The sequence below is a fragment of the Staurois parvus genome, unplaced genomic scaffold (assembly GCF_062004578.1).
Source record: "Staurois parvus isolate SC_StPar_1 unplaced genomic scaffold, SC_StPar_1.0 ptg001095l, whole genome shotgun sequence".
Classification (NCBI taxonomy): Eukaryota; Metazoa; Chordata; class Amphibia; order Anura; family Ranidae; genus Staurois; species Staurois parvus.
In genome coordinates, this window is record NW_028318891.1 from 209,854 (window position 1) to 225,975 (window position 16,122).

At 41.8% G+C, this 16,122-nt stretch overlaps 1 protein-coding gene across 5 annotated transcripts in view; it reads right to left on the reverse strand.

The window, feature by feature from the left end:
- Positions 1–16,122, reverse strand: part of SHTN1 (shootin 1) — a 146,115-nt gene that overhangs the window by 42,096 nt on the left and 87,897 nt on the right. For all 5 annotated transcript variants that reach the window (XR_016307678.1, XM_089658791.1, XM_089658789.1 and 2 more), the window contains exons 5-10: positions 15,481–15,646; positions 14,509–14,606; positions 13,189–13,270; positions 6,244–6,338; positions 3,759–3,905; positions 2,814–2,967 (exon numbers count right to left, since the gene is read on the reverse strand). Coding sequence is in view for 4 of the 5 variants with exons in the window: in XM_089658791.1 (XP_089514917.1) it covers positions 2,814–2,967; positions 3,759–3,905; positions 6,244–6,338; positions 13,189–13,270; positions 14,509–14,606; positions 15,481–15,646 (742 nt within the window). In the remaining variant the exon portion in view is untranslated. The remainder of the gene's footprint in view (positions 1–2,813; positions 2,968–3,758; positions 3,906–6,243; positions 6,339–13,188; positions 13,271–14,508; positions 14,607–15,480; positions 15,647–16,122) is intronic.

Genomic DNA, 16,122 nt, shown 5'->3' on the forward strand with positions numbered 1-16,122 from the left:
AGGTGGGACTGTCAGCAGGGATTAATTCTCTCAAGGAATAAGAGGTGATAATGTCAGGGATAAGAGTCTGTTAGGGATGAGATGTCTCAGGGAAGAAGAGGAGAGTCTGTTAGGGATAAGATCTCTAAGGGAAGAAGAGGTAAGTCTGTTGGGGATGAGATCTCTTTAAGAGAAGAAGAGGAGGGACTGTCAGGAATTACATCTTTCAGGGAAGAAGAGGAAAGACTGTTAGGGATTAGATGTCTTGGGAAGAAGAGGCGAGTCTGTTGGGGATGATATCTCCCAGGAAGAAGAGGTGGGACTGTCAGGGATGCGATCTCTTGGGAAAAAGAAGACATGAAACCGTGTGGCATGAAATCTCTCAAGGCAGAAGATGTGAGAATTGCAGAGATGATATCTCTCAGGGAAGAAGATGAAGCAGATACACATCCACTGACATAAAATGAACGTCACTCATCTTTATAAATAGTCGGGTCAGAGAACAATATTACAAAGCCTAACTCCAAACTGATATCCTCTTAGTAGCTGACCTTGGGGTAAGGATCTCCTTTACTTTCCCCAGAAAAATGGATGAGGCCTGTGATGTGGCGAAAACAAGGAGGTTCAGCCAATGTGCCTGGACATCTTTGTGCCCGATCATCCTACAGAACGACTGTCCACTAACCACTTCTCACCAACCACAAGTGAACTCCGTCCTTTGTAGGATAGACACTGAATCAGATGCACAGATTTAATGAACACTAATCTGCTGACCTAAATAACATGAAAAGTTCCTGTTTCTGTCTTTTGACAAGCTCATCCTCTCATTGCCAGGTGAGAGAGAGCATTAAGAGAAGACTTTTCATTTTAGAAAGTTGCAATACAACAAAAGATACAGCACTAATTACTCGTCTACTGCAATATTGTTGCCTGCTAATGAGACAGCATTTTTCCCTTTAATGGAGGAGATATTGATTGCCAGGAAAAACAGAGAGCCAATATAAAGAGAAGACAAGGTACAGAGTTAGCAGGTTAATGTCCAGTTCTCATCACACACAAATATCCCCAAAACCTCCACCGTCCTACTAATCCCCAGAGTAACAAGGTAGTGAGATCGCAGCAAGGGCAAGAGACAATTGCCCACTGACCCAGCAAAGTTATCTGTAATTAGTCAGGATATCTGAACAAAACATGGAGGAGACACTGCTCAGCTATCATTCTATTCCCTACCTCACTGCTTGGCTAAGATGTTTAAAATCATTAATGAGATAATTACTTTATTAATATTATTAGATGATTATTATTATACAAGATTTATGTTATAATTAATAAATATTCTAAATAATTACTAGATATACATTATTTTTCTATAATAATTTTGTTATAATGAGTATTTATTATCCAACTATAATTATTATATGTTAACTTTAACTACTATAATTAAAAATATATAATATTACCTATTAATATTAATTACTAACTATTAATAATATAGGAATTATTTTTATTACAAATTTTCCAATTGTAACAATAATCATCAATTATTTCTATAATGAATGTATTGGCTTTATTATATAATAATTATAGGATGATTAATAATGAATAAAATCTCCTAAAGATAATGATGATAGTAATGTGATTAATTATAACTCATTAATTAGTCTTGTTGGATTAGCCTGCCTCATTCCCAGGTTAATCCAACGGCTTCAATACTTTGAGTCACTGACACAGAATGTACATATTGTATTCAGAACTCTTTTGCTGCACAATTGCTCTATGTTGGTGACTCAAGAGTATGGAAAAATTAGCAGCCAGGCATCTAGGGTTTTCAGGAAAAGGTCAGCAACTGAAACCCACATGATTCTTTCACTACAGGCTTCCTTTAGTCAGAAACCGTCAGGATGGCTCTTGAGCTGGCCATAGATGAATTAAAGTGGTAATAAAAGCCTTTTTTTTATGTTTTATCTAAAGGTATGCCTTTAATACGAATTACCTGTAGATACTGTAAATATCTCCTAAACATGCACCATTTAGGAGATATTTACTTTGTCAGTGCTGGTGACGTCACTGAGACATGCGCACTGCACTCTCAATGGATGGCCATCCATTGAAAGAGCAATGCCACAGCCAAGAGTGACGTCATCGCAGCTTGGCCAGTCAAACAACCAAGGAACACGGAATGAAGACTGGGTGAAGATGGAAGCCCCGGGGAAATGTGACAGCACACCACTGCAGAGCTTAGTGTTCAGGTAAGTCTTTCATAATGTGCTAGTATGCGATGCATACAATCACATTATGCTCTTAACGTGCAAGGAGAAGATTTTTTTAGATGTATTTTTTGCGGTTTACTACCACTTAAGATTTATCCAGTTCAGCAGGGACCAGACAAATTTCAATCCATCTATGGCGATTCCCATTCAAAAGGATTCAACTCTTTTCAATTGGGACTGTTGATATATTTTCATTCGATCAGCACTTGCAGCCAACCAGCTTCAGTGCTGATCATTGATTTCTAACAGAGGAGGAGGCCTGCTGTCAGAATACAATAGCACAGTAGGAAGGATTCCTTCATCCACCTTGTGGAAATCAGTTAAATTTTTTTTTTATCAGCTTTAGAGGTCACTGTACAAGCTTTGCTCTGCCCAGAAAATAGCACTGCTACCAAGAGAACAGCAATTGCCACAGACACTGGACAAGATATACACCCAAACCTGGAGCTTAAAGAAATCCATACAGAGACATTTATGACAAGGAAAGAGTTGTGTAAAGTAACATTGGGAAGCATTCTAGTTCCTAAAATCACCCCTCCTATCATTCGTAAGAAATTTCCATACCAGCATGTTTCAGGTCTTTTACTGATGACTCCGAACTCTGCAGCTTCACCTCCAGATCCTTCTTTTCCTCCTCCATTATCTCCAACTGCTTCTTCAGACTCTGAATCTCCTTCCTAAGCCGGTCCTCCGCCAACTGATCCTCCAACTCCTTCACCTTATTATATGAAATGTACGAGATTACACATAATGAAATTCAATCTCCTGAAACACGAACTGCTGGAGGTCATTGTTCCTATCTCTAACTCTCCTCTCCTGAAACACTCTCCACTGTAAGAGGATTCTGCTACTTCCTCTAACTCTCCTGTTTTGAAATATTTTGCACTACTGGATGATTCTGCTCCTTTGTCTAACGCTCCTCTCCTGAAACTATTTGTGCTACTGGAGGACTCTGCTCCTTTCCTCTGTATCAGGGTTTCTCAACCAGGGTTCTATGGAACCCTAGGGTTCCACCAGAGGTTGCTAGGTGTTCCTTGAGCAATGAGCAATTCCTGCCTCTCAGATATGTTCCCACTGACACCATTGATCTTTTTAGCCATCTGCAAGGTGGTAATTCTTCCCAATGACCACAAGAGTAAGGAGCATTCTCCCTACTGACCATCACATTAATGTATGAGGAGTTGTAGCTATAGTACTTTTTAGCAGGTGTTCCCTGAAACTGAAAAGTTATTGTAAGGGTTCCTGTGTGTTGAAAAGCTAGAAAAAGGCTGCTCTATATATTTCTACTCTCCTGAAGTACTCTGTGTTTTTAAAGGTCTGTACTCCTTTTCTCTCCCAAAATACACTGCACTGCTGGAGGACACTGCACCTTCCTCTCCTCTCATGAAATATTCTGAGATGTGGGAGTACTCCTTCTGGTGAGGCTCAGAGGTGTCGCAGGTCAGGAGAAGTTGGGTAGGGTCTCTGTAGAAGTGAAAAAAGTGAATAGTCTCTGAATGGTTGGGTCACCTTTTGCTGATGTTGGATGCGGTTTTCCTCCAGCAGTTGGGTCAATCTGGCGTTCTCCTCGAACGCTTTCAGTAGCTGCTCACTGGGGGCACACTCCTGCAGCAGCAGACAGCTCTGTCGCTTCAGTTTATTCTGTTCGATGATCATCTGGAAAATGAAAACAAGTTATTGGGATCTTCATTGAAGACCATACTGAACCACCATTTCTGTGATGTCACTTCCCTGCCTCTCCACATTATCCAATCAGAGAACACTTTGCATTCATGGAGAACATGCAAAGTGTTTTCTGAATAGTGCCCGTGCTGAGCAACCGACCTCCTGTGTTCACAAAGAGAAGGGCATCCGCTCGGCACAGGACTCAGAAGCTAGTGGAGATCACTGTAGTGGTGGTGCACACTATAATCATTTCCAGCTTCTAGATGGATTGGTCAGGTATGGCATATGCTACACTGGTCCAAGCTGGACCAATGTAACTATAGAAAAATATCAATACCTGGAATTCATATTTAAATTGATAATGGATAATTTTTGGCGTATAAGGTTTGTATGGTTGGGTCACCCAGATAAGAATAGACTTAGTAATAGGAGAATGAGCTAAGGACTACTTACTCCGATAAACAGACCGAGGGATTCTGCTATTTACATACAAGTCATCTAGAAGTGCTAGATATCAAGAATCAGGCTTTAAGCTTCTGACACGTTGGTAATGATCCCCTGGGATCTTTTTCTTACTTCATCACCACGATATTCCTGGGAAGATACAATATTCCTGCTCAATTGTCCCACCACTTGTGAGTGTGGCAAAGAGCTGCATCCCTACTTTCTGGAAACAACAACAGGCACCTCCAATCACCGTATGGTTGGCGAAAGTACAAGAGATCAATGAGATGGAGGACTTATTGCAACAAAGAGCGGCATAAGAGAAATTTTGGAGAAAAAAAGGTTCTACTGGTACGACTTTGTGTACTCTTCAGCTTACACAGCCCTGTTCAATTCTGGTTCTGCAGGCTAAGGCTTTTGGATGCAGACAGTTCGGAGGTCTGGAGAGATGGAATCCCCCACCCCCCCCTTTTTTTTTCTCTTCTCTATTTTTTTCCTATTTACCCCTTGGCCCTCTGTTTTATAACCTAAAATGTGCAAAGGGTACCAGGCGCCATGGTGTTAGGGGCATCAGATCTCCTTGTAATTGTTAAGTGGATCGACCTGGCACACCTAAACTGCTGACCCAGCCTCAATATCTCTCATTGGCCTTATCAGAGGCCAGAACTATGCTCATTGTGCTGTATACTGCCTATTCTAGGTTGTTGTTATGGATTGTGACTTCTGTACTGCAGTAACTTGTTGAATAAAAAATTAAAAAAAAAAAAAAAAAAGAAGGAGGAACAATAGACTTTGTAAGCTACTGAAATTTAAAATTGCTATGCAACAGATTGACCATTGCTTTTGGTAAGCTAACATTCAAGGCTATGGTTTTATTTTGGTTCAGTGATAAGTCCAAAAATTTTAAGAACTTATGTAGAAATTGTAGCAAGTTGGGTATTGTTGTATGTGGAGATGAAATGTACATAAGGACACTGTCCACAAATAAGGCACATTTATGCTTTTGTTTGACACAGGCAATCCCCTGTATGTTTGTATTAGAGCGTATCATGATGGTGAGGGACTTTGTGGCTTAATAGAAAGAGTAAAGGGAATAACGGGCAGTCCTGTCGAGTGCTTTAAGAATGGTAAACAAACAAGAGTTATATCCTTTCACAAATAATTGTACTGTGGGGGTATGGTATAAAGCAGGGGTCTCCAGACTTTCAAAACAAAGGGTCAGTTTACGGTCCTTCAGACTTTAGGGGGGTCGGCCTGTGGCCATTGGGAGTAGCAAAGATCCAAATATCAGTGGGAATAGACAATGCCCCATTTTTTGTGTCAGTGGGAGGAATAGTGCCCCATGTTTGAGTCAGGAATTGTGCCCTATCGTTGGTGTCATTGGGAGGAACTTCATTGGTGTCGGTGGGTGGGAATTATGCCCCACTGTTTGTGTCAGTGAATGAAATAATTCCCCAAGGGACAGATAAAAGCAAGCAAGGGGCTGCATCTGCCCCTGGGCCATAGTTTGGAGACCACTGGTATAAAGAATGAAGCATATGGAGAAAAGGTGCTCCAAAACTTACAGTCTCTAGGACAGTGAAAAAATATTCCCATGACAAACTATCAAATTCTTTAGGGAGATCTAGCAACGAAAGCATAACTTCTCTATGTAGCAGGTAGTCCCCACTGAGATCCGACAGCCCAAATTAAAGTGAAGGATCTACATATTTGATTTACTGTCTGGCGATATCCAATGAAGCCCAGTTGGTCAATGTATATGTAGCGCTCCAGGAATTGGATTTGATTACAGACAGACATTCTTCCAGTTCTAGGACACAGTAGACTGCAAATGACAATGGTGGCTCTCAAAAGGTGCAGCAGGGACCCTCGTCTCGTATCCTACCTCCTGGGCCAGTTTCTCTGCTCTCTCACGCAGGTCCTTCTCCATTTCTAGGCTGTTCTGTAGATCTTCATATTCCTCCACCGCCAGGACAGACACTGCAGAAAAAACAGCCAACTGTCACAAAAACAGGCAACTGTCACAGAATCATGAACACTGCACTTTTGAGCATGGCATTAAGCTTCTGCACATGGCTGTACTGGACCTATGTCCCTATGGTTGCTGGTATTTTATAACAAGAGGCTGCAGTCCTACAGAGAACCATTGTAGAAAAAAAACACAGTAACTCTGTATTGATTTTCTAAAGATCTTATTCAAACCAAAAAAGAAAGCCAGTGACACTTTGTGAAATTTAAAAGCTGGCAAGTTTATTGCTTCTGACAAACGGACAAAGAATCTCCGCCTGTGACCTCCTACACTTACGCATTTCACCCACAAAACTGGACTTAATTGTAGAGGTCTACTTTTGAATCCCATGCAGTGCAGCCTGGCTCTTTTTTCTGCATATGGTTAGCAAACAGAGCATATGACAAGCCCCGGCCTAGCATTTGGCACTCAGTGCCTTCAGAGGGTGACCTGACTGATGGGCTTTGGAGATACGCATCCATTTTCTTAGAAGTTACCTCCACCATTAGAAATCATTCAAGATTAAATGCAATGTTGAAGTGTCTGACCTTTTCTCAAGCCTGAGCATTGATCTCCGCTACAGAATATTTTCCAGCATAATAAATGCACAACTCTGACTATAGGACTAAAAAAATGGAAAAAAAAACACAAACTGTACAAATCTATAATTTGAAGCTTTAAAATGTTATCTATAAACTATAATCAGCCTTGACCCCATGAATTTTCAATCCAACGATTGTTGGCTGAACCAGCTCTAAGTGCCATGTCTCACCTGAAAACATTCTGGTGTTTTTCCTACACAATGTTTAGATGGGAATTTTTGGAACAAAAATAGAAAAGTCTGGCAGGAGAGGATGGTCTACGGATGTCCCTACCATTGATGGGAAAATCTGGCAATCTATTCTAGGGCAAGTTCCCTTGGTGTCCATGTCTCCAACCCAGAGATTGTTACAACTATTTGTCATACACTGGATCCATAGAACAGTGTTTTTCAACCTTTTTTGTGCAAAGGCACACTTTTTTCATGAAAAAAATCACGAGGCACACCACCATTAGAAAATGTTAAAAAAAATTTACCTCTGTGCCTATATTGACTATATATAAAGTAATTCTCTTGAATAGGAATCAAACACAAAGAAATTATTTTATAATTACTTTATTATGAAATAATAAAGTATTTTATAATTGGACCCGGGGGCCGGACCAAGAGTAGATGAATGATGTGTATGTGTCATCCATAGTAAGTATAGTAATATTCCCCCATAGTAAGCATAGTAATTAATCCCCCATATAGTAATTCATCCCCCATAGTAATTAATCCCCCAAAAAGTAATTCATCCCCCATAGTAATTAATCCCCCATATAGTAATTCATCCCCCATAGTAATTCATCCCCCATATAGTAATTCATCCCCCATAGTAATTCATCCCCCATATAGTAATTCATCCCCCATAGTAATTCATCCCCCATAGTAATTCATCCCCCATATAGTAATTCATCCCCCATAGTAATTAATCCCCCATATAGTAATTCATCCCCCATAGTAATTCATCCCCCATATAGTAATTCATCCCCCATAGTAATTCATCCCCCATAGTAATTCATCCCCCATATAGTAATTAATCCCCCATAGTAATTCATCCCCCATATAGTAATTCATCCCCCATAGTAATTCATCCCCCATAGTAATTCACCCCCCATATAGTAATTCATCCCCCCTATAGTAATTCACCCCCCATATAGTAATTCATCCCCCCTATAGTAATTAATCCCCCCTATAGTAATTCATCCCCCATAGTAATTCATCCCCCATAGTAATTCATCCCCCATATAGTAATTCATCCCCCATAGTAATTCATCCCCCATAGTAATTCATCCCCCATATTAATTCATCCCCCATATTAAGTCCCCAAGCCCCCCCTGTGTCAATTCACTTACCTTTGCTCCGCGCGTTCCTCTCGCCGTTCCGGTGTAGCATGAAAATCTGTCTCCTATGAGGATCTGTCCCCCTCGACGTATCTGCGCATGTGCCAGTTTCAGGCATTAGCAGCCGATCGGCGATCTCCGGCACATGCGCAGATACATCGAGGGGGACAGATCATCCTGACAGTATCACGCTCTGCGGGCCGGATTAAAAGGTCCGCCGGGCCGTATACAGCCCGCGGGCCGTAGTTTGCCCATTGCTGTTCTAATGATTGGTCTATTTGTGAGCCGAGGCCACATGTTACGGATGAAATTGCAATTTTTCCCACGGCACACCAGACAATATCTCACGGCACACTAGTGTGCCGCGGCACAGTGGTTGAAAAACGCTGCCATAGAACACCACATACTCTACACAGAAGGAGCTATAGAGACATACCAGACTGCCCTCATTTTAGGGGTTCCCAAGCAGACCATATGCATGTCTTTTGGAAGTGCCCCAAACTAGTGCGGTACTAGAGTACTATAATTACTACTATAAATTAAGTATTTCAGGTGACTTTACATCATGATCCTTTGACATGTATATTGTAGGGTATCTAGATGAAGAACTTTATACTCCCCAAGTCAGGACTGTGATCACCGCCTTTTATTTTTGGTACGCAAATGTATCTTGTTGAAATGGCTTGCACAGTCACCCCCCACATTTGAGGACTGGCGCACGCAAGTTAATACAACATTATTGAAGGAAAAACAGAAATGGGGTACTCCCCTTAACTTTAATAAACTGTGCGATCCGTGGCTGCAGACTCCGGGTCTACCCCCCTAGTCCTTGTATCCCTGCAGCTACTGCAACTTTAGCAATACTATGATCCTACTCTCCCCTTAAATGAGGACTGTACCAGGGTGGTCTCAGACTACTTGATTGATGTAGGAAGTAAAGAGATGCTCCTTGTACGGCACATCAGCTCTTAACTGTAGGCTCAGAGATGAGCTAGCTTCCATTCTCTATTCTATAGGGTTAACTGTTTGTTACTTACATGTCATGCCTCACTGATCTATTGGCTATTCATGGTAGAAATGGTTCTCATCCATAATTAGCCTATCTGATATATGACAACCTTGCTGGTAGGATATGCTATACCGATGTCAGTTTCTTGCTTTGATTTTAGAACAATACAGTGTAAGTGTGATTACCAAGTATTATGAGAAGAATCAAGTACTTGACTTTAATGTCGTATTTTGTACTCATATGAGTCTTTGTTTTTTTTTTTTCTTTTTTGTTTGTTTTTGTTATATGTAAACTGATAAAACCTTTATTAAAAAGTTATTTAGAGAAAAAAAATAGAAAATATGATGGCAGAAAAAGACCAAGTGGTCCATCAAGTCTGCCTCTTTTTTAATTTTTTTTTTCTATTTTTTTGCTTTTCTATTTTTTCTTTTTTAACCTTTTTCTCGGAGTATAAATCTATGTTTGCCTTAAGTATGTTTAAATTCACTTGCTGCTGACTACCTTTCCTGGACGTCTGCTCCAAACATCAACTACTCTTTCAGTAAAAAGATACTTTCTAGGGTTAGTTTTGAATTTTTCTTCTGCAAGTTTGAGATCATGTGCCAGCGTTTTTGTATTATGTTGAAAATAATGCCATCCTTTCACAAACCTGCTTTTTCAATCAGTCGTTTAGACCACCTATGTGCGACTATGGGGCCTAGGAAGGGCCCTCTAGCACCTCATAGGCCCTGAATATTTACCGCTGCAAACATTTGTTCACCCTACTCTGATTGTTATTTCTATCAGATGTTTTAGCACTTGTATGGGTGTGCCTATTATTCCCCTCTAATGACGAATAAAAGTTATTGTAACAGAAACTACTGGTCTCCTGAAGCTTATACACCCTCTTAATGTTTTTAAAGGTTTCAATCATGTCCCCTATTACCCTTCATTCTTACATATTAAATTCCTGCTATATTTCCTGATAGCTTTTATTCCTGGGCCTTTTAACATTTTGATACTGATCTCTCAACTTGTTCTGTCTTATTAATATCCAAGTGATGTCTCCAGAACTGGACACCGTCCTCCTACTGATGATCCCTCTAATGACAACTATAGATCTATATAGGGGATACAGCACCTCCTTCCTCCTGCTGGAGATCCCTCCAGACAGAACGAAGATCTATATAGAGGATTCAGAACCTCCATCCTCCTATTGGTGATCTTTCTAGTGATAACTAAAGATATATATGGGGGAATCAGAACCTTCTTCCTCCTGCTGATGATGCCACTACATAAAGATCTATATAGGGGAATCAGGACCTCCTTCCTCCTGCTGGAGATCCCTCTAGTTATAATGAAGATCTATACAGAGGATTCACAACGAAGATCTACATAGAGGATTCAGCACCTCCATCCTCCTATTGGTGATCTTTCTAGTGATAACTAAAGATATATATGGGGGAATCAGGACCTCCTTCCTTCTGCTGATGATGCCCCTACATAAAGATCTATATAGGGGATACAGCACCTCCTTCCTCCTGCTGGAGATCCCTCTAGTTATAACGAAGATCTATATAGAGGATTCAGAACCTCCATCCTCCTATTGGTGATCTTTCTAGTGATAACTAAAGATATATATGAGGGAATCAGAACCTTCTTCCTCCTGCTGATGATCCCTCTAGTTATAACGAAGATCTATATAGAGGATTCAGAACCTCCATCCTCCTATGGGTGATCTTTCTAGTGATAACTAAAGATATATATGGGGGAATCAGAACCTTCTTCCTCCTGCTGATGATGCCCCTTCATAAAGATCTATAATCGGGGAATCAGGACATCCTTTCTCCTGTTGGTGATCACTCTATACAAATGATCAGTATAGTGGAACTTGTACCTCCTTCATCCTTCTGGTCATTCCCCTAGTGATGCACCCTAAAATTCCATTTGCTTTCCCCATTGTGATAAACATTGTTATCACTGCCGTGCATTCACAACACTTGTATAGAGGTTGTGGGAATTGCAGCGCCACAAGATGGATAGAGAGGGGAAGGCTGAGGGTGCAAGGTCTACCTTCAACAATGCAGGCCAGGAGGATAATGAACAGGGAAATTAGGAGGGTCCTTATAACTCCTCATCATGCCTGCAATCAACTCTGAAAAGCCAAACATGAGAAGTGGGCAGGAAGTGGCCAATCTCCAGAAACAAAACAAATAACACCCCCCTCCCTCTGATGGCTTCCAGGCCAGGGAGTGCACTGTGAAAGGAGCTTCTATCACTTCTGAAAATTTCGGGGCTTGCTGGCTGAAATGTGCAGCAATTAGCCTAAGTTTCTAATCCTATTAACCAATGAGCTGCTCCAGAGTCCAACCACAAACAGCCCCCCCACCTCCCCCGGCCAACGCAGCGAAAACACAGTCATTATAATCAGAGGCCATTGCGAGCTGCCAGCGCCTCTCCTTCCCCAACGCGGAGCATTAATATTCATGCCGCTTTTTCTTCAAAGGACTTTAATTGCTAATCAAAAGCCGGCAATTATTGAGGCAGAAATTCAGCAAAGCAGAAGAGACGTGTTAGCAAACAAGTCAAAAGTGTCATCCATGCAGTGCCAAGTGTTTAACTGGTGCAGGAACATGCCAACAGGTGGACGTGTCCCTTTATACCACGAGATGACTACAAAGTCAGGGCTGGAAGATGAAAAACACAAATATACAGGGAAAGGATGGGGATAAGAAGAGGTATATACTAAAAGCATGGAAATCTCCCCATTGTGGGAGGGGCAGAGACACAAACTGCAGGAAATCTCCCCATTGTGGGAGGGGCAGAGACACAAACTACTGCAGGGAAATCTCCCCATTGTGGGAGGGGCAGAGACACAAACTACTGCAGGAAATCTCACCATTGTGGGAGGGGCAGAGATACAAACAACTGCAGGAAATCTCACCATTGTGGGAGGGGCAGAGATACAAACAACTGCAGGAAATCTCCCCATTGTGGGAGGGGCAGAGACACAAACTACTGCAGGAAATATCACCATTGTGGGAGGGGCAGAGACACAAACTACTGGAGGAAATCTCCCCATTGTGGGAGGGACAGAGATACAAACAACTGCAGGAAATCTCCCCATTGTGGGAGGGGCAGAGACACAAACTATTGCAGGAAATATCACCATTGTGGGAGGGGCAGAGACACAAACTACTGCAGGAAATATCACCATTGTGGGAGGGGCAGAGACACATTACTGCAGGAAATCTCCCTATTCTGGGAGGGGCAGAAACAGGAACTACTGCAGGGAACTCTCACCATTGTGGGAGGGGCAGAGACACAGACTACTGCAGGAAATCTCACCATTGTGGGAGGGGCAGAGACACAAACTACTGCAGGAAATCCCATTGGGGAGGGCCAGAGACACAAACTACTGCAGGAAATCACCCCATTGTGGGAGGGGCAGAGACACAAACTACTGCAGGAAATGTCACCATTTTGGGAGGGGCAGAGACAAAAACTACTGCAGGAAATCTCACCATTGTGGGAGGGGCAGAGACACAAACTACTGCAGGAAATCCCATTGGGGAGGGCCAGAGACACAAACTACTGCAGGAAATCACCCCATTGTGGGAGGGGCAGAGACACAAACTACTGCAGGAAATGTCACCATTTTGGGAGGGGCAGAGACACAAACTACTGCAGGAAGGCTCCCCATTGTGGGAGGGGCAGAGCCACATACTACTGCAGGAAAGCTTGCCATCGTGGGAGGGACAGAGGCAGACTATTGAAGGGAAATCTCCCTACTGTGGGAGTGATGGAGATACAAACTACTGCCGAAAATGTCACAATTAAAGCCTGTGAAAGATGTCAGTAGGCAACTGACGCCAACACTGTAAAATAAAAATATCATGTCATCTTACCTCTGTTGTACTTTTCTAAAAGTTTACGCTGGTCAAAAACTTCTTTGGTCAGCATGACATTTTCTTTTTTGGTAGCATTCACCTAAAAAAAAAACAAAAACAAAAAACCATAAAATATGTGAGAACCTACGCTTGCTATAAGGCACTGTGTTGTAGTGGATCCCATCCCTTGGTATGAGACACTGCGAGGTCATGTGGGGCTCGTTTCTTTGATATGAGGCACTGTACGGTGGTTTGGGGTCTTTTTCTCCTTATGAGGCACTGCATCATGGATCTCTATGGAACACAGTGTACACTGAAGGATTCATAGTATTGGTGTGGAGTCTATTCCTCAGAATGATATTATGGAGTGCAGGAGTCACTATGTAGGGGAGGATGCCTCTTAATTAAATAAAATATTGACATTTTAATATAATTTTTATCTTTTCTCTCATTTTTGTTCTAGCTATTCAAAGCTTTGGTTTTGCCATTCCTTTGTCTGATTATTATCACATACAATTCATTTTACAGATTTTAACCAATTTATAAACTCTTAAACGTAACTTTTTTCATTTTAACTTCAATCTGAAACCTGTGATATTCGCTATAAGTCTGGTCATTTATCGGCTCCACTAATGTTACAGGAACATAGCTTTTTATAAGAGCTTGATTTTTGGTTTTATTTTTTTCCCACAATTTCCCCCCAAAAATGACACACATCAATCCATTCATAGAGAATGGAAAAAGAGTACAAGCACCATGCTATGAAGAAGGGGTATACCCCGACCCCAATCAGAGTCTGGAAGGCAGGAGTACCATGCTGTGAACTGTGCCACCATTCATGTGCTAAGAAATTATGTGCAAAAACGTTGTAAGTTACAACCAGCCCACTCTGCACCGGGTCTCACTTATCTTTTTGGGGAGGATGCACTCACTCATGTGATCACACAGATCCAATCTAAATGATCCTCATGCAAGTAAAGAAAAAAAAGCCCTAAATAGATCTGGGTGCAGCCTCTCCCAGTTAGCCTTTTCTTTCTTGAGGGCCCTTCTAGAAGATTATATGGGCTGTTGGAAGAGGTGCAGTACTAATTAACCACAGAAATTCCAGACTGTATACCTGGGGTGAGAGGGGGATTCATATTGTTTTCTTTCAGAGACCTCATCTGCTTGTTATAAGAAAAGCACTGTTGTAAATTACCATATAAAACAATTAAAGGACTCAGAATATTATTTATGATTGCAGAAACTTGAGAATGACCCAATATACACATATGAATTAATGTGAACGGAAGAACCCAGTACAGTGTATAATTATCATATGATCCTCATATACAGCACCTCTTCTATGAGGTCAACAAGTCGGGATCGAAGCTCCTCCAGCTCTAGAGAGACAGACGACTTTTCCTCCTGGGCCGACAAGACCTGTTTCTGGAGATCTGCAAGATAAAAATATTATTACAGAGCTGCCAGGAGCTTAGAGTGGAATTACATCAGGACCTAAACTGATCTAAATCTAAAAAAAAATCTGGAATGTAAAATTTGGGTGAAGTTTCGCCACTCTGATGTCGCCAGCTCTCTTGCCCATCACCCACCTTCAGGAAAATGGCTTCCCTTCTTGATGATGTACCTGGCACAAGGATTTAATAGACGGAACCCAGAATAACTAGCATGTTGGTTGATCTTACAAATAACCTTGGGAACCCCGAATTAATAACCAAGTTCAGGCCCCAATATTGGACTAAACACACTCCTTGTCAATGCCATCCTCTACTCTGGGCAAAAGGAGAAAGGGCATGTATGGAATGTTGGAGTAATGCTATATACATAATGATTAGACCCTCCTGATCAGCCCTGTGTGCAGCAGAACAGTCTCCGTGTGCTAATGTTCTGTCTGTCTGTTTCGACAGACAGACAGAACAGTATCACACTGAGACTTGGTGGTCCAAGTGCAATGACATGCTGACATTTGGAATCCCAAAACAATGACACACTGATACTTGACAGTTCCAAAAACAATGAGACGCTAATAATTGAGGTCCCAGAAAAATGAGACACTGACTCATGGACATATAGACATTTGGGGGTTCAGAACAATGTCACCTTGAGACTTGGGGGTCCCAGAACAATGGCATACTAGCACTTGGGGTCTCATAACAATGCAAAATTGATACTTGGAGTCCCAGAACAATAACAGACTGACACTTGGGGGTCCCCCAAAAAAATTGAGAAGCATTTGGGAGGTCCAGAACAATGACACACTAACACTTGGAGGGCCTGAAAAAAATGACATACTGACAATTACTCCCTCACCTTTTATTTTCTGTTGACAGTTAAGTGACGGGCATACTCCCCCACTGTCGCTTTCGGAAGAGGTGTCTTCGTCATCCAGGTTGATCTCTTCAGTAATGAGATCTGGACCTAGTTTGGCCATGTACAACATGCTAATCCGTTTCAGATTCTTGTTTTGCTTGTTCAGCTGGAGGGGAATAAACACAAAATGAGATTTATCAACAAAGCTCTGTTCATGGCACCCGGTCCTCCACACAAAGGGCTCCAGAGGTCACCTTCAACAAAGAACATTTTCTGAAAAATGTTTTTGTTCCATATGTGGAAATGAAGACCTCATCTGAAGCTGTAACACCGCGGAAGAAGGATTTCATCATAATGAAATACATACCCCCAAGAATGGAGATGGGACACCACGGTCCTCCTATAGATTAACTCCCAGGACCGCCATCACCCCCCGGGGAGGAATCACGGATGACGATGCAATGAGTGGGAGACATAACATTCTCCAAGCTAGCTGTCCTCCACACAACAATGGCAGTTATTAAGCTCTCGATCCTGCTGCCCACACACAGAAATATTGTGACCAGCCTGCCATCCTGACCAGCCGTACCACAGAAGAAATCAATCTATTCTGCTTACAAATACACTGCCACTCCATGGGGT